Raw genomic sequence first — 20,177 nt, forward strand, 5'->3', positions numbered from 1 at the left:
AGTAAGACTAATAAACAAAATTAAGAAACCAATGTTTTTATTAAACCTCATATTTAACCCCATGGCAGTGACTTAAATTGCTTAATACTAACTTACTAGGCCGAAGTTTAAAAGCTTTAGAGTGCTTTACAGTCCACAACTTTAAGTTGTGAACTATGTTGGGGTAAAGAATAGGGAAGACATCGTGAAATAAGTAACATCCACAAAATAGTTGTTCTTACAGTGACGGCTTCTGTTTTTCTTCATTTAATTGCTGGTCTTTCCAGAAAGGACTCAAAGTGTAAGCAATCTTAATAAACCATCTTATAAAATTCAAAATCATGCCTTGGCTTTTTTCAAGGGCAGATGAAAAAATTTTGCAAATGTGGTGTATATGACAATTTCAGATCTCTAATTCCCAGCACACAGGTTTTTTTTTTTTTTTTTTCCTAATGTCCTCTTTCCTTAAACCATCTCAATACTAAAATGACCAGATGGTTAAAAGAAAAAATTACAAATCTATACATATCCTAAAAACAATTAAAATATTTCTACAGTGAAATTAAAAAAGCAATCCACAGAGTTTATGCATACTGTGGACTATGTCTATGCACAGGACATATATTTAGGCAAGAATTACACCAAATAGCTAATGATAATTATCTTTGGATAGGATGGGTTGTAGATAATTTTGTTTCTTACTTGCTTTAACTTTTTAATATTTTCTACAATAAACATACATTCTTTTTTTCTTAATGTAAATATATTTTAAAAGCAAGTAGGCCCAGCACGGTGGCTTACACCTGTAATCCCAGCACTCTGGGAGGCCGAGACAGGTGGATCACGAGGTCAGGAGATTGAGACCATCCTGGCCAACAGGGTGAAACCCCGTCTCTACTAAAAATATAAAAAAATTAGCTGGGCGTGGTGACACGCACCTGCAATCCCAGCTACTCGGGAGGGTGAGGCAGGAGAATCACTTGAACCAGGGAGTTGGAGGTTGCAGTGAGCCAAGATTGCACCATAGCATTTCAGCCTGGTGACAGAGCAAGACTCCATCTCAAAAAAAAAGAAAAAAAAGTAAGTCAACAATAATATTTTCCTCTTTCCCTATTTGAGAACACTGGTTCACTGAAGGATATAACTTTGAAGGCAAAAGTCTAAAAGTCCAGGAGAAAAGACAATATTCAGTCCTCCTTCACTTATAATTCAAAATAATGAATTCATAGTAAGTTTGCAGAACTTAAGTATTTTCATTTTTAAAGTACTCTTGAAACTATGTACAAATTGTGGTGCTCATCCAAGAAGAAGGAACAGAAGGAAGGAAAAACAGTATGTATAAAAGTGCAAGTTAAACCCTGTCATAGAAGCTCTGATAAACTGGAAACACAAGAACATTGCCATGAAGTTGATTTTATGTCTACTTTACAGATGAGGAAAAGGAAGCTCTCAGTAAGTAAATCACTCGGTCAAGCTCACTAAAGCTATTAACAGTGATTGTACCAGCATTTTTACCCATGTCAGAGTCCATGTGTACTTTTACTATATAATGATGTCAGTTTTCATTTTTAATCCGCCAGCTGCCACCTTGTCCTTGGGGAGCTATATGTCACACAGTAAGGAAAATTGCATATCAATATAATTTCTCTAGAAAATTTAGTATTCATAGGGATTAATATTCATGGTTATCGACTCAATTAAAAAAAAAAAAGTCTGTATGTGGTTTAGACCCATTCACCCTTCCTACTCCCTAACCCCACGACAAATGATTGGCTTCAGCCATGACCTTGTACTATACAGCAGGCCCCTCATCCTTTTATGTGGAACATACTTATCTTCTTCCTACACCTTAAAAGCTCATTCTCCTTGCCCTATGCCCAAGCTCCCCTAAGGAATACCATAATCAAGTTGAATGTAATTTCCCTAGGAATCTTTTGAATTGATTAAGGATGTGTTTGGGTTTTTCAAAATCTCAATGAGACAGTGACGAGAAAACATCACTAGGATAGCAGCTTATCCCAAAACCATGAGATTGCTAAATGTCTTGAACCGAAATAATGCTTAGTTATCTATTTCTTGACTAGCACACAGTTCATACAAACGGCAGACTCTAAAATGTATACAAGTAAATTAAAAAAAAAAAAAAAACATATTCCCAGTAGCACAGATTTAACTCCCACTACTTCCTGGTAACTAGTTGCAATACAAAGTTCTGAATTTAGTATTCCTAAACTATAGGTCCTTTTTGCTTGTGCTAAATATCTACTACATTTTAATTCATTATACTGCCTGGGACAGGAAGCATTTAAGCAGTATTATAAAATCAGAAATGCAGTACCTATATTATTTTAAGAATAAGGGATTTCTCTCAGTCAAGTATGATAGTAATCAAAACCCTAAATTATACTAGCTTCTTTTCCCCAAAACGAATTTTTCCACTTTTTTTTTTTTTTTTTTGAGAATCATTGATCTTCTTCACTCCCAGTAGTAAGTTAAGCATCTAAGAGACACTGTCCTTTCAAGATTCCAGATGCCACCCAGTGCACCATTTACTCTGTACATATACTTAGTACGTGCTGTCCATGCTGCTACACACTTTCACACAGTGGAGAAGAGAATTCAATGAACCCGAGTCTTCTCTGGGCAAGGCAAAAGTGATTTCCGACTGATAACAAGCAAACTGAAACAGACCAAATTTCTCATGCATTTTGCTTCATGACAAATCTGTTAAAACATGGTGATTTCTGTTTTGCTTTTTTACTTTTTTGGGTGTCAGTCATCTGTTACCAGTGTATTTTTTAACCATGTACAATCCTAAATAATGACAAACAGGAATATCAGTACTGGTCCATGGATTTAAGAAATTAGGTAAATCAATATGTATCTAAATGGAAAGTACTGGAAATAAATCAGGAACCTGACTGAGGAAGGCACTGTATATTTTCTGATCTTCTTTACCACTTAATATGGTTATCATGTAAAACTGTGGCAAGTGGCCCAATGCTCATAGACAGCTGACAAGAAGTAATGGGGATGGAGTGAAGCAGATTGAAACATCATTGTTCAGCTTTCAGAATATTAACATTAATATTTCAAAGTACCGAAAACCCTCTTCTAAATCAGTTTTTTTTACATTATCAGGAGGATGTTCCATTTAGTAATTTAAATTTGATTTGATTTTCATCACTGCATATATAAGGCAATTTTAAATTAAGCCCATGTCAACCCAGGAAAATTTGCAATCCTGTGACAGAAAGGAGCCTTGTGCCAGAAAACCAAATCCCTAATCTTTCTCCCATTCCTGCTCAATCACTAGTCTTTAACTTTCATCATTCATCCCTCTCAAGACCTGTGGTATTTCAAAGGATATAACAGCCTCTTAATGCAGCTTTAAAAAAAAAAAAAGTGCCACGTGTGAGAGGAATAGTGGGAGAAATGAAATTTTATTTTCTCATTATCACTGGCTCAAGAGTTAAAGGTTCGGTTATCCTTAACTAAAAAGTATCAGGTACATAGAGAAAAAGCAGTGTGTGTGTGTGTGTGTGTGTGTGTGTGTTTATGTGTGTGAATTATGAGTAACCTGCTAGCCTCACCATTCAAAGGTTTGGTTATCTTTAATTTAAAAGTATCAGGTACATAGAGAAAAACCAGTGTGTGTATGTGTGTGTGTGTGTGTGTATTATGAGTAACCTGCTAGCTTCACCATTCAAAGGTTTAGTTATCTTCAGTGTGAAAGAATCAGGTACATAGAGAAAAAGCAGTGTGAGAGTGTGTGTGTGTGTGTGCGTGCGCGCACATTATGAGTAACTCACTAGCCTCATCATTCAGGGGCAACACGCTGTGTGTGTGTGTATGTGTGTGTATTATGAGTAACCTGCTACCCTCATCATTCAGAGGCAACGTGCTGTGTGTGTGTGCGTGTGCGTGTGCGTGTGTGTGTATTATGAGTAACCTGCTAGCCTCATCATTTAAGGGCAACACGCTCTGTGTGTGTGTGTGTGTGTGTGTGTGTGTGTGTGTGTGTATTACAGTAACCTGCTAGCGTCATCATTCAGAGACAACACGCTGTGTGCCCACATGGCAAGTTTACTTTTTCTAGCTACCTGCAGTCAACAAAATATATAACTGACATTTTTTAACCTTAAAAGAATCATTCTTACATTTAGCACCCACTGGAACCCAAAAGAAACTGACCAATGAATCACTCAAACTCCAGTCCTCATAATCAGAGAAAAGAATCCACTGCCCCAAGGGAGAAAAAAATAGATTGTAGTTATTTTTTAAAATAATTAAAGGAATAATAGGAAAAGTATCTAAATTCACCGGAAAACAAAAATACTAAACAAATGTATATTACTTTTGCTGTTACCTTAAGTTTTCTAATTTTCTATATTTAAAAAAGCATCTATTCCTTAACTGACACTTACAACTTCCTTTTAGTTATTCTTTCTGCATTTATCAGCCCTTAGAAATCATAAATCATTACACAAAACATGTTACTTTTAAACATAAGTACCCGTCACTTAAGCTAAAGAAGTAGATGCAAATAAGAATAAATGTTTCAAGCCATTCATTTATCTTTAGGAAGTGATTTTTGCCAACATATAAGAAAGACTGTAACATTTACTTTTACCTTACTGTTACCAGTTAACTGAGCTGTACTCAAGGATGATAACTGCTTCTTGCAAAACATGATTTTACCACTGTGAAACTATTAGACTCTCTGGCTGTGATTCCCTTTCCATTCAGTCACAGTGTATAGGCTGATCAAACGAGTGGCTGTACTCTTCTTGCAGTCATAATTAATGGAAAGTAAGATGAAGCCACATTCATTAAAACCTTCCTCAGATTTTCAAATAGGATATTGGGAAAAATAATCTGAGAATGACCATACAGTACATATATATTTTGACCGATACTTGGATGACACCAGCAGTTCCTTTCTCGGGTTAAGCAAACAGCATGACCTAGGAAAAGGCATGGTGTTTTCAGCTCTATTATGTTTGCAGGTTGATTCCACGCTTCAAAATTTTCAAAGTCAACAACTGTGTTTTCACGTACCCTACTTTTATTTTAAAATAGAAATGTTACATGTGCCATGATTTAGAGTCTAAATGTTAGCTACAAGAAGAGGAATAATCTTAATTTCATACAGAAAATGTATTTCTTTAAAATACCGAGGTATTTAAAAACCATCCTCTCTTAGTATATGTTTAGAATAGAGAATTTTAGAAAATTACTTACTAAAGTTTTTTTTTCTCTACTACCATGATCTCCCTGGACTATAAGCAAATTTACTTTCATTGATCACTAAAATGGAAACATTCTCCTCCAGTGTCTCTGACAAACACTAGCCTTAGAATTTCCTCTGAGGCCTTCACACAGGGAGCAACAGTTAACGAAACTGCCGGCCTGTATATTCCCATTCCCCAATCTTTTGCTAATTGTTCAAATATAATTATATACTTTAAGCGATAACAATTTCTAATCTTGACAGTGATCTTTTAGTTTAAGAACATCTACCATAGTAGAAAAATGTGCATGTGTAAAGTAATAAAATTTCAGTCATATTCCATTACTCTAAAAAGCACTTTGTAGTCATTTTTTTCGTACCATAATTGAGAGCTTATTTGCCAAAAATCTAATGGATTTTTAAAATTCATCTTAAATCATCCTGGCAAGAACTAGCAGATATTTGAACAGGGGTGTTTAGACACTTTCTTTCAAAAGATGATGTAAAACTCTGCAGATTGTAAAGGTAACACTAAGATTTACACAGCACACCTTGCTGTATTGGAGATTAAAAGATTAAATCTGTTGGGTTAGGCAATAAGAAGCACAATGATCAAACTGTCTAATAAAAATTGCATGGCAAAATACTGAACTGCCAGAAGAAAACTACCAGGAGAAGGATAAAGATTTAAGTCTTCTCAAGCAAGCATAATTAAAACCTATATCCAATGAGACAAACATTTTAGAAAATGCCTCAGACAAGTTTGAAATGGCAATGCAAAGTATACCTTTGACTTCCAGGTACATGGACTTTTATTAACAAAGAACTGGCCAGGTGCAGTGGCTCACGCCTGTAATCTCAGCACTTTGGGAGGCCAAGGCAGGCGGATCACCTGAGGTCAGAAGTTCGAGACCAGCCTGGCCAACATGGTGAAACCCCATCTCTACAAAAAATACAAAAATTAGTGGGGCATGGTAGTGGACACCTGTAATCCAAGCTATTAGGGAGGCTGAGGCGGGAGAGTCACTTGAACCTGGGGGGCGGAAGTTGCAGTGAGTCAAGATCTCGCCATTGAACTCCAGCCTGAGTGACAAGAGTGAAACTAACTCCATCTCAAAAAAAAAGAGGAACTCCAGTATGGAGAAATATATTGCATGGTAAATTTTTCTAGGCAAATGATTTCCTTCACAAACATGTGTTTTTCATAACAGCATTAAACAATCAAGCAAAAAAAAAAACCTTAATTGACTTAATTAGACTGTTCCTAAGCCATTTTTTTTTTTTTGAGACGGAGTCTCGCTCTGTCGCCCAGGCTGGAGTGCAGTGGCCGGATCTCAGCTCACTGCAAGCTCCGCCTCCCAGGTTTACGCCATTCTCCGGCCTCAGCCTCCCGAGTAGCTGGGACTACAGGCGCCGCCACCTCGCCCGGCTAGTTTTTTTGTATTTTTTAGTAGAGACGGGGTTTCACCGGGTTAGCCAGGATGGTCTCGATCTCCTGACCTCGTGATCCGCCCGTCTCGGCCTCCCAAAGTGCTGGGATTACAGGCTTGAGCCACCGCGCCCAGCCTCCTAAGCCATTTTTAAAATGTTTACATAAATGACCATAAACTATAAATCTAAACAGAATTAGAATCTTCTAATAATGATGCTATTTTCACATTTTCCATTTCTAAATATCATTACTCAGATATCTTTGATATATTCTGGCAAAATGACACTTGCATGACTCACTGAAGTATACTGATAGTTTTATTTTATGCTAGGGTTGTAAAGGAACTATTTTTGCAATAATAAATGTTAATAAACAGTATATAAAATATTTACTTCAAATCTACAGAATAAAAAATGTGAAGTACAGCAGTAAGTACTGACAACAACTTACAGAGAACTTCATGCATCACGACTTAAGGACTTCTTTTTTGCAATGTACAGCTGTACCTTACTGTTCTTTTTTTGTTTTGTTTTCTATTTAGGCTTTCTAAGGAATATATTTTTTAAAAAACAAATTCTCACAGAATCATAAAGATACTACATTGATGTTGTCATGACATCACTTCTCTACAAGAGTTAATTCTTAAAATTCTGTGGAACGGTTCAAAGGGGTCTCTTCATACTACATTAGGAATTGAAACTATTGTTTCACTCTAAAACTAGAATCAACTGGTTGGTTTTAAATCAAGGGTTCTCCTTGTAGAAGAAGTTAGGCATTTGCACAGTTGTAAAAGCTACTTGCAAACCTTGCTCACATTAAAGAGTATCTTATCAGGTTTGGTTTGTTTGGTTTTTTAAGCGACAAGATCTTGCTATATTGCCCAGGCTTCTAGCTTCAAGCAATTCTCCAGGTTCAGGCAGCCAAAATGCTAGGATTATAGGCATGAGCGACCACACCTGGCTGGTGTTTCTATTAAAAGGAAAACCAAAAGTTAAAGAATTATTATGAATACAAACAGTTTAATAAATAAAAATGCTGACATACCCAACTTCTAATAAGAGTGAACTCCCTCCAAAAAAGTTTTGGCAGTTTCTCAGTTACTGCCTATTTAAAACATACTTACATAATAAATAATACCATTTCTTTTTATAAGACACCAGTGAATACACAGTTTTCATAGGAAGCATAGCTTTACCAGTGAATACACAGTTTTCACAGTAAAGTTATGCATAAAAAATAATTTCATAAAGGTAACTACAAATGCTAAAATTACAATTAAGCCAGATAATCATTCAGCATGTTAAGTTTACTACCAAAGACGGTAGCATACCTCTTGAGGCTCAGACGTATTCCTAAACCCAGGGAATTGGTAAAAATTAAAATTAAAAAAAGACTAGCCAACAGACACATGAAAAAATGCTCATCATCACTCGCCATCAGAGAAATGCAAATCAAAACCACAATGAGATACCATCTCACACCAGTTAGAATGGCAATCATTAAAAAATCAGGAAACAACAGGTGTTGGAGAGGATGTGGAGAAATAGGAACACTTTTACACTGTTGGTGGGATTGTAAACTAGTTCAACCATTATGGAAAACAGTATGGCAATTCCTCAAAGATCTAGAACTAGATGTACCATATGACCCAGCCATTCCACTACTGGGTATATACCCAAAGGATTATAAATTATGCTACTACAAAGACACATGCACACGTATGTTTATTGCGGCACTATTCACAATAGCAAAGACTTGGAATCAACCCAAATGTCCATCAGTGACAGACTGGATTAAGAAAATGTGGCACATATACACCATGGAATACTATGCAGCCATAAAAAAGGATGAGTTTGCATCCTTTGTAGGGACATGGATGCAGCTGGAAACCATCATTCTTAGCAAACCATCACAAGAAGAGAAAACCAAACACCGAATGTTCTCACTCATAGGTGGGAACTGAACAATGAGCTCACTTGGACTCGGGAAGGGGAACATCACACAATGGGGCCTATCATGGGGAGGGGGGAGGGGGGAGGGATTGCATTGGGGAGTTATACCTGATATAAATGATGAATTGATGGGTGCTGATGAGTTGATGGGTGCAGCACACCAACATGGCACATATATACATATGTAACAAACCTGCACGTTATGCACATGTACCCTAGAACTTAAAGTATAATAATAAAAAAAAAAAAGACTAGGTCATCTACACTATTCTGATACAGAATGGTTCCCAATAGTATGTGACTTAATTTTAACTCATCCAGTTTAAAATATTCTTGGTAGTAACAGATTCCTATTGCTTAGAAGCCTATTCACAGACTAGTTGGTATTGATATAATACTGCAGTTAATTGTACCTTCTAGATTTGGGAAACCAGGCTGCTCTGCACCAATTCTGTAAACCTAATTAGATAATGTAAAGTTGATTTTTCCCTCAAGTTTCAGCGTACCAGTTCTTGTATTCAGTGAAGTGAATCAGGTCTCCCTGTCCACATGTTTAAATGCTTCTTGGGAGTAATGCTTGAAAACGCTACAAAGGCTGGGGAGCCCAGAAGGGAATTTATAATGGTGCAGAAATGAGAACATTTCTCATATGGAAATATTCAGGATTCTTAGCAAATGAAGCAACTGAAAGTTAGCTCTTCCCTCTCCAAAAAGATGTAGACTCTGGGTGACTGCAGTTCAAGTTGTCTCAGTGTTGCTTTCAGGATCACAGGGCTGAACTAGAATTTAATGATAAACCTCATTTTTAAAAACTAAGAATCCTGAAATGCTGAGCATACGTTTTCTCTATGCTGAGAATAGCACAGTTTTGCTGTTCTGTTTTTTCAATACACTTCAGTCAAATTAATGTACTAAAAACTAAAAATTGCCTAATGTTCTCAGAATAAAATTTATTTTCCAATTTTAAATATTAAATTGTTTTTCTAGTCACAGCTTTTCTGATCACTGGATTTTAGACTTAAGTAAAAAAATGACTAACAAGTGTTACAGTACCTAGCTTATATAGTATTATATAGGATCACAACTAAAACATATATACATAGGTGTCTGCGCGCGCGCGCACACACACACACACAGAGTTGTGGGTAGGGAGAGGTGGAAAGGCATGTAAAGTTATGGTAGCCCAGATATAACCAAAAATGGGTTAAGTTCCTCTTTGATAGTTACAGTTCTCTAATAAAACTTTTTCTCTATTTGTATTTTTCCCATAGTGAAGATGACTCTTCATGACCTGAACTTCTTTATGATCTGAACCAGTTTTCCTGGGCCACAGTATTTACTGAGATGCCAATGATGCTGCTGCTGTGGTCCCTCTCTAGACCAAAATACTACTGGTTAGCTTAGCAGGCAGGTAACGCTTCCACAGCCACTTGTTTCAGCTTTCATTCTAGTCAGTTCTCAAATATTATCACATTTGAATTTGTTGATGGCCCTGCCCTTAAAGAAATTATTTTTGCTCACGGTTAGGCAATATTGTCTAAGTCATTTTACTTCTGTCTATGTCTTCTTTCATCTCTCCCCACCAACCTCCTAGAGCCTAAAAGAAGGCATTTTCCATGTTTCTTTCTTAATACACACATTTTTCTCCTCCATCCACACAGGCTCCTTTAACTTACCAATCCGCTCCCTGAGCTTCAGACACCACCCTCTGGCCAATGAAATGCATCCACTTCTGATTCCATGCTGAGCTCCATGTACCTGGTTAGACACCTTCGCGTGACTGACCTGTAGTCTATAAAATACCATATGCCAAACCAAACCAAATTTTTCATTTTGCAGCCCCCAAATCTATATAACCTCTAGACTGGCATTCCTTAAAAGCATGATCCCTAAACCAGCAGCAGCAGCATCCCCGGAGAACTAGTTAGAAATGCAAATTATCTGCTCTACCCTAAATCTACTCAATCAGAAATTCTGGGCATGGGGCCAAGTAATCCGTTTTCTCACACCCTCTAGGTGATTCTGAAGCCAACAGAAGTTTGAGAGCCAGTGCTTTGGACAGCTGTATTCCTTCTAAAGGCATCAACATCCTTTCCTTTACCATCAAGAATGATTCCTCCTCCCACTGGGCAATTCTATCACACTTCCACAATCTCTTCCTCTGTGTTCAGTTTCTAGGTCCTTCTCCTTAGTTTAGGCTTCATTATATCCTTCAGACATAAGTCTTTCCTCACCGAAATCTAGCTTTCACTGTTTCCAGATTATTCCTTATAGCCCAGCTCTGACCATTCAAAGTCTTTCATGGCTCAGATTCTATTTATCTTTCTAGGGTCCTCTCTTCTATTCCACCCCTCTCCAACCCAATTTTCCAGCCATGTAGTCCCCAGGATTGGTCACAGTCATTTATGCTGTTGCACACAGTCTCCTCTGTCCTCGTCTCTCCAGCATGTCTTTCTATAAGACAAGCTCTCTGACAGCATCCAGCCCCATACACTAGATGCTCCTTTCTCTGTGATCCCACAGCACCCAGTGGACTTAACTAACACAGTTTTTGTCTTACCCACCGCAATTGTTTACTTGTGCATCTGGCCCACAAACGGTGGCCAAAAAGGACTATTATTCATTTATCTAGGAACATACATTTTAAGCAAGACACCCATATAATTTACCATCCAACGCAGAACATTTCTGACAGTGAAAGGATAATAATGGCTAATGGGCAGCAAATGTAAACTAAAACAAATAATCACCCTAATGACAGACCATAGGAGCCACACACACCCATCATCTGAGTCCTGACTACATCTTCAAGCTCATCCGGTACTGTACTCCCTCCAAACTCAACAAACTCCAGCCATACTGGCTTCAAACACTCCAGCCTCATTCCGTCCTCAGGAATTTTGCACTTCGGTTCCCTCTGTCTGGAATGCTCTTCTCCCAGATTTGCATGATAGTCTTACACTTACTCCCGAAGTCTCTGCTCTGGCCATCGCCTTCCCTGATGTTCCCTGAGTGGTCCCCTCCACCCCATTCTCTCCTTTTTATTTTTTATTTTTTATGTTTTTTTTTTCTTTTTTTTTTTTTTTTTGAGATGTGAGTCTTGCTCTGTTGCCCAGGCTGGAGTACAGTGGCGTGAGCTCCACTTACTACAACCTCTGCCTCCTGGCTTCAAGCAATTCTCCTGCCTCAGCCTCCTGAGTAGCTGGGATTACAGGTGCATCCTACCACGCCTAGCTAATTTTTGTATTTTTAGTAGAGACAGGGTTTCACCATGTTGGCCAGGCTGGTCTCAAACTCCTGACCTCAAGTGATTCACCTGCCTAGGCCTCCCAAAGTGCTGGGATTACAAGCATGAACCACCGCACCCAGCCTCCCATTCTCTTTCATATTACCATGTACAGATGCTCCTCGACTTACCGGGGTTACACCCTGCAACGAACCCATTGCAAACTTGAAGAATCATAAGACATCTTAAGTCCAGGTGTGCTCAGACTTATGACCGAGTTACACACCGATAAACCCATTGAAAAATCAAAAATTGTAAGCTGAATCATGATAAGTCAGGGACCATCTACATTGTCTTCAGTGTTTATCTGAAATTACCCTAGCATCTATATATCCACTTTTCAATGGAGTCCCTATGTGTACTTGTCTGTGTTGTTAAAAACTGTAGTGCAACATCAGAAAGCACAGCTCTGAAGTTAGAACACCTAAGATTGAATCCTGGCTCTACAATTAATTAAGTGAATAACCTTGGACGAAGAGTTCACCTCTCTATACCACAACAGCCTCATCTATAAAGCGGGGATTCCCTCAGACTTGCAATAGAGGGTGGTTGTTACAAATAAATGACCAAATACATGTAGAATATTTATTAAGCCCAAAGTAAGGATTCAATATATGTAAACTATTATTGTTGCTGTTATTACTGAAATCCTTAATTTAGCTACTTTTCAGAGTGTACATTCATTCTTCAGGAATGAGAAATTCAAAATATGAACAAAGACAATTATCTAGTTTGTAGCTGAATAATCACAATCATTTTCCTGCATTCAATAGCTACTCAAATCTTGCTGACCAACTTTTTTAATAACTCAAGTTAGAAATTCCACATATTCTGTTTACAGATGGCTCAAGCTCAGAATTTTGCTTTTCATTCATGATGAATTATTTTTCTCTCTTCCTCTTTCTCCAATTTACTATCGTCTGATCTAACACAGTTTATACAGAAACCCAAATCGTATCTCACACGTTATCTCCCATCCCATGCAACCAGCCTAAGTCACAAAATAGACTGCTGTTCAACAGTTTTCATTCTCTCTTTACTAATAATTGTACACTCCCCAAAAGGCCATTTTAAGGCTTCTCCACCTACTGGTTTGACTACTGACGAAATATATCCTTGTGACAGTTCTTATATTATTTCTTTACATTGCTACTGGATTAAGGAATAGCTCTCCCCACCCCCAACTAGATTGTGAGAGCAGGAACTCCCACTTCAGGTGTTCTCAGTATTCTTCATGAGGTCTTAGGGAGGGGAGGATGGGGAAGGGGGCAGGGGCAAGCAGATGGTAACAGGGCTGATGCCTGACCTCACATAGACCACTGGATGGGAAACATTTCCACAGAAGTGATAAATACAGCAATTCTTAGGAATTCACCAAACATTTCCGAAATGTTCAGACCTATGTGGGAGACATAAATGGATGTACCTTACTTTAGTTTCTTTTAGCATCTTTTCTGGTGCTAATTTTATAGAAGGCACATATTAAATGTTGAGGAAATATTCAACGAACAGGAAACATGAACCCTGCCTTCAAAGGGCACATGGTCAGTGGTTGGAAGCCTTGTTTGGTTTAGAGGACATTTTAGGAAACACAAAAGCTTCTGATTATCAACCTAGAAAAAAATGCAGATGTATGCAAAAGTTCGCATTTATTTCAGGAAGTCTATAAACCCCCGATTTCTCAGACTTGTTGATGTGAGATTTTTAATCATTATTATATGTGGGGGGAGAAGGGGAATGGGAGATTGAAAACAGGAAAGAAAAACCAATCCTAAGGCGTATAGCCTGGGAAACTGAGAGAACAGTGACCATTTAAGACACTACACTTTCACTAAGTGATAGCTCCATCCCTAATAGTATAAACAGAGCTTCCATTTGAAATACAATCTCATGTTCAAGGGCAGAATTTTTCAGGTTACAACTGATCATCACTGAGATAAAATGGCTTTGGTAAGGTGACACTTGACTGCCAGGGTAATCGATTCAGCCACTAATCCTCATTTAAGCTATATTCCTTTCAAACCTGTTAGCTTGCCTATCATATAAAACCTCTTGGCCTAGCAGTTCCTGAATTAGTCCTACTATGTACATCCTGAACCTAAGTGGCATTAATGACTTGACTAAAGTTACATTTGCATATCCAGAGAGTCATTAGTTTATACACAGCTTCTCACCAGCACTGAATGTTTTAATGCAGTGGTCCCCAACTCTGGGTCATGGACAGGTACCTATCCATGGCCTGTCAGGAACCAGGCCGCACAGCAGGAGGTGAGTAGCAGTCTGGCAAGCGAGCATTACCGCCTGAGCTCTGCCTCCTGTCTGATCAGCGGTGGTATTAGATTCTCACAGGAGCATAAACCCTATTGTGAACTGCATGCAAGGGATCCAGGTTGCGCACTCCTTATGAGAATCTAATGCCTAATGATCTGAGGTTGGCACCGTTTCATCACCAAACCATCCCCCACCCAACCCAACCCCCCCCCAGTCTGTGGAATAATTGTCTTCAACGAAACCGGTCCCTGGTGCTAAAAAGGTAGGGGACTACTGTTTTAATGGATCTATCAACATTTCCTTTAAAAACCTTTATTTTCAGAGGCTTATGAGTCAACTGTAGGACAGTCACTCAGGGCTAAAACCTGGGATAAATGGTGTTAGTCTGAGACATATTATAATTTATTTAATTAAGGGAGCTTTCTGTGATTTGCAAGTCTAAACAGATAATCTTAATAAATGCTGTCCTTAAAATATCCAGAGGATAAAGACTTAAAAAAAAAAAACAAAAGGCTTCCCATAATCATAATACAAGAAAGTATACATTTTGCCTTGAGAACTTTCCATACTGGAACAAATAATCTATCATCCTAGGCCTCCTGACACCTTCGCTACCATATCCACTTGCCAAATCCTGACGCCTTTGCATCTTTAGGAGCTCTTGAATCAATTTTTTTTTTCTATCTCTACCACCACCCTGCCAATCTAAGCAAGGATTATGTCCCACCTGAATAATGACCACCCCCACCAGGACTCCTGCTACCTGTTCTATAGACAAATCCATACTTTCTATAGGCAGCCAGAGTGATCTTTTCAAAACACAAATCCACTCTCCCCTACTTAAAATCCTTCAATGGCTTCTCACTGCACTTAAGATCTCCTTAGCGTGGACTACGAGACCCATGCTTTCCTGAGTGGCATCATTCCACTTCTCATGCTCCACGTTCCAACAACATTCATCTCCTAGTTTCTCACTATTTCACCCATGCTACCTCCTGCCTTAGACCTTTGCACAAATGCTCCTTCTCAAGAATGCTGCCACCCACTTCCAGATTAACTACTTTTCTTGAAATGTTCAGATTTCGCCTCAAAAGTCAGAGTAGGCAGCTAGGCAGACATGAGCAGGGCAGGAAAGGCCCCTCACCACCAGGAATGTCAGGTGGCCAAAGGGTGATGGTCAGGCAGTTGTTAAACTGTCTCTCTGAAATAATAATTGGTCGCAGCCAACACCATGGAAAGGCAGTCTCCCAATAGACAGAAAACACCTGAAGCTGGTTATCAGCAGGTTCCTGCTAAGATCTCAGGAGTTGAGATCAACTTCAGTAAACACACTGTATGCAGCCCCTCCCCGCTGCTGGCAGGCCACTGCGCATGCAGACAGCCCACCCCAAGGGAAGAATCACGGGAGAAGAAACGCAAACCCTGGAATCATGGCAATGTATAAGACCCCCAAGTCCAAGGTGAGAGGAGGTACTTGGATTTCTCAAGCCGCCCACATGGCCCTCTTCAAAGTGTACTTCCTTCCGTTCCTGCTCTAAAGCTTTTCAATACTCTGGCTCCTGCTCAAAACTTTGCCTCGGTCTCTCACTCTGCCTTATGCCCCTCCAATAAATTCTTTCCCACAAGGAGGTAAGAATCGAGTTACTTGAGACCTGTATGGATTTGCTACTGCTAACAGTCATTTCTTCAAGTAAGGCTTTTATGACCAAATTCCTCCATTTTCTTGCCCCCTATGGTTTTCACTATGAAAAGCAGTAGCACAATTTTTATTTCTATGTTTATGGAGGTTTGATTGCTGTGTGGTTTTTACAAGATCCATGAGATTAAGGACAAGGAGTATTTCCTTAACAACTAGTACCATGCCTGGTACATAATAGGCACTCAAAAAATGTTCGAATAAATCAATATTTAAAATCACACATCAGAATATGATCGGAAATGTAAGGTCATTTTTCACATCATTCACCTCAGAGAAAGAGCAAGCGGCCCAGAGATGGGAAGGATATAAGAAACATGTTTCTTTCGTCTTGACTCCACAGGTGGACAGACCTAAAACAAGGAAATAGTGCAGATGAGGAAGGACCATCTCAAGTCGTCAAGGCTGTAACAGAATTTAGTGTCTTAAATATTCATAGTTCAAGATAAAAACTGGCAGAGGGTGAATGGAGCCACAAGTACAAGCTTGCTGGAGTAGAGGCAGAACCCACACCTGGTAAACTGGATCGTTCAGGCCATTTAAAGGGATCCAAAAAAAGTCCATATGTAGATCAGCATTAAAGAGAAGCAGAGATCTCAGAATGGGTGGAATATTTGCAATAATCATCCAAGTAAAAGAACCACAAGGGGGAGGAGAAACTCAGGAGTCAGAATCCTCCCTACAAGACTTGTCCTTCTAGCACTGTATCTTAAAAGCTCCTGGGTTAGTCTTTATTAAAGGAAGGTAATAATCCCTTATTTATGCTCTTATTTATAAGTTACACTTTAAATTGCTTGTATTACTATTTACCTGGGAAGCCAATAAAAGGGTCTTTCTTGCTCTTCTGATACCTAAGCATTCTTCTTAATGTTAATTATGTTAAGTCTTTAAAATCTACCTTTTGTCTTTGACGAATGATAGAAATTACACTGGATCCACTGAGAAACTTTATCAAGTACACTGAAACAAACAAAAAAATCAAGATATCATCACCTTCTTTATCATCACCATATAGTATTGAAATGGGCATTATGGCCCATCCTTTATTTGCACTAATAAAATATTCCACGAGTTGGCAAGTGATGCTGATGTTCCGCCACCTCTTTAAAAGACCATCATCAGAAGGGCGGGACATTCTGAACCTAGCTAGTTTTGTCAGTTTCTCTACCAGAAAATAGGGGGTTAAACATTTCTAGCTACATGTAAAAAGCCATTTGATGACTTAAAACAAATATCCTCAATTGCAGTATTCAGTTATCCTTTGTCAGTAAGTCATATTGAGAGCAAAATCATAAAAAGATCACCATCACTCCATGAGCTGAGAAGCTTAAAACCGCAAACGTACTGAAAAGGAAAACTGATACTTTTTATTATCATCAATTTAGATGCCTTAGATGGGAATCTATCCCAGATATTACAACGGGATTCCACTGCTGTAGAGACTTCAAATACTAAAACTTACAGATTACATCTAATCTCATCATATAGGCAAAGAGCTCATAATGGGATCTCCTCCTAGGATTCTTACTCTTGAAAGGACGCCACAAGCCTTTTCGCCCAACTTCCTGATGCTAACTTTCCAGAAGGAAAGTTAATAAATATGACATTGAAGCGATGCTGATCACATTTACAAAAAGCACTTTACAACAGAGAGAGTGACTCGACTCCCCCGGCAGCCCCGCCGCCTCGGCGGTCGTGAGCCCCTCATACCCTCTCCTACCCCCACTGGCCGCCGGCCCAGTAGGCTGCCCCAGGCTCAGGGAGGAGGAAGCAGGGGGTGCAACGGTTCATCCGGGGGGAAGCAGGTCAGGGTTCCGGGCGAGGCCGGTGCGCGCCGCCAGCTCCCGGTCGGGGAAGCCGCAGTGGCCTCGATCCCTTCCCCGCGCTGCGCGGCTCCGGGTAACTAATGTTCCGAGGCGCCTGACTAAACCCTCCAAATCCAAGGAATGTCAGCGCTAACACTCGCGCCCTGGGCGGCAGACAAATGCGTCCCAGCGGAGCTGCCGCGAGCTCCGCGCCGCGGCTCCCCTCGGCGTCGGCCTGAGCGGCGCGGTGGCCGGGCGCCGACACAAGTTAGTTTTCCGGCCCGAGCAGCCCTGCCGCAGCCGGGAAAGAGGAACTGCTCCTTGTCCCCCGGACAGCGTCCGAGCGCTGCCAGAGCTGGGGCTTCCCCAGGTGCTGAGGGCGGGGAGCGGCCGGCGGGGCGGGGACCCCCTCCGGCATCTCCGGCCAACCGCCCCTCCCTTGCCCGGGGACACGAGGGGGACCAGCGGTCCGGACGAGGCCTCGGCCGCGCATCGCACCCCGGCTCCCCGCCGCGGGAGTTGAGGGGGAGGCGCGCTCTCCGTAAGAGCCGGAGGCGGGGCGCCATCGCCCTCCCACTCCCCGGCGGGCGGGCCGGGGGAGCCCGGGGCTGCGAACACCCCCAGACTAGCGTCGGCGGCGCGAGGGGAGGCTGGACCGAGGGGCCTGGTCCATCGGACCAGCGGTGGCGACAGCGGCATCTCGCCTCCTTCAGGCCTGCACGCGCCACAGGCCGCAGCCTGGACCAACCTCGCATACACCGGCCGTGAGTGCTGCGGTCCGGGCTCCCAAGAGTGGGACGCCGGGCGGCCGCGGCCCCCCGGACCCGGCTCTTCCCCAGCTCCGCCCGCAGTCCCGGCGTGGAGAGCGGCCGCCGGATCCGCTGCCGCCGCAGCGCGGGTGTCGGCGGCGGAGCCCGGGGCGGGGAAGAGAGGAGGAAGGGGCGGCGAGGGGGCGGGCCGGCGGCGGCCAGGGGTCGGGGTGCGCGGGGCTCAGCACCCCCTCGGCCCGCACTGCTCCAGCACCACCTGCGGAGCTGCGGTGCCCACGCCGTGCCGCGACCCCGCCGCCCCCTGCTCCCTCCACACGCGGGCAAACAAAACAAGTTGCCGGTCGCTGCCGCCGGAGGGTGCCGGGCGGGTCACTCACCCTCATCCTGCTCAGCGGGCTTGGGTCGTCCGGCCGCGGGGTCAGGGAAGACCAGAGGACCACTAGCCCCAGGAAGCTTCCCACCACCAGCAAACTGCGTAAGATGAACCCAATCTTCAGCCTCATCTTCCTCCGGCGGCGAGAGACTCACAGCCCGGCGCAGCCGCCGCCACCGCTCTCCCCTCCCTCCTTCCCCCTCCTCCGGCTCTCCTCCTCCTCCTCCTCTTTCCCCCACCCCTACCGCTACCGCTGCCGCCCTCTCCGCTGCCTGCCCTTTCCAGCTCCAGATCCGGAACTCCCCTCGGCTATACCTTTCCCCGGGCTCTTCCCTCCGCCCCTCCCCGCGGCCCCCTCCCCTCCGGCGGCCACCGCAGAGCTCCGACTGACCCGTGTGCCTCGCTCTTCCAGGCTGCCTTCCTCTCTACCTGCCCCCTTCCAGATCCGCAGTCCCCTGCTCTCCACGCGAGCCCCCTTCACAGTCCCCTGCTACCTTGCAACTAACTTGCACTTTCCCCAGGTCTGGTCCTTAGCCTTTGCCCTACAGCTCAGCTCCTTAAAGCTTTCAGATCCCCAAACTTTTATTATAATTATGGACCATAACTCCGTCCGTAACTCCTGTGCCCCCCGGGACTCCCTGGCCCACCGCCCCCTCCGTTGGACCTGGAGTCGCTCTTCTCTGCACCTCTCCCTTAGACCCACTTCCTTGAGCGCCCGGTCGAGAGGCTTTCAGGAAGCCAACCAGGAAGTGGGACTACCGCTGCTGCTGCAGCAGCTCCACGTGGCTGATTTATAGCTGAAGGGTTTTTTTTTTTTTCTTTTTTATTGATTGTTCCTGCTTTTTCACACGGCTCCTTAAGGTGGTGAATTTGTAACCGAAAGGCCCAGGTGAGATGTGCAAATATCACTGAATTGGAGGAGCTCACTTGGAAAGCTAGTATTTCTTTCTCTTGAGCTAATGAAAAGAAAGGCTGTCGTCTTAAGCCAAAAGCAATACCAACCTTGTTAACGGGCTGGTAAATTTCAAATCCGAGGACCACGCATTTCAGCTCCGCCCTCATTGCCTCCCTCAGACCTGATTTTTGCCACTTGATTTCTGCTTTTCAAACGCCTTTTCTGCCTGTGTTACCTAAATTACACAGGAAAGGATATTGGCAAGTGTTTAGCCAAATGCCCCACCCTGAGAAAATAATTTTTCTGCCCATATCTCCCAATAAAGATGTCTATGTCTTTATATCAGAGTGTATGTAATTACATTATCGGTGTACTATTCCCTAAACTGCTACTTTAAATCGAACAAAACGTTTTAAGATTTTATCCTAAGTTGATTTTTTGTTTGTTTTTTTGATTTTTTTTTTTTTTTTTTTTTTTTTTTTTTT

General features: G+C 41.8%; 1 protein-coding gene across 2 annotated transcripts in view; it reads right to left on the bottom strand.

The window, feature by feature from the left end:
• GALNT7 (polypeptide N-acetylgalactosaminyltransferase 7) overlaps positions 1-19,246 on the bottom strand; it is a 150,835-nt gene extending 131,589 nt beyond the window's left edge. For both annotated transcript variants that reach the window (XM_023229082.3, XM_023229089.3), the window contains exon 1: positions 18,802-19,246. In XM_023229082.3, the coding sequence (XP_023084850.1) occupies positions 18,802-18,927 (126 nt within the window). In that variant the 5' untranslated portion in view covers positions 18,928-19,246. The remainder of the gene's footprint in view (positions 1-18,801) is intronic.
• Positions 19,247-20,177: the final 931 nt, after the last annotated feature.

This window comes from Piliocolobus tephrosceles, chromosome 3, assembly GCF_002776525.5.
Source record: "Piliocolobus tephrosceles isolate RC106 chromosome 3, ASM277652v3, whole genome shotgun sequence".
Taxonomy (NCBI): domain Eukaryota; kingdom Metazoa; phylum Chordata; class Mammalia; order Primates; family Cercopithecidae; genus Piliocolobus; species Piliocolobus tephrosceles.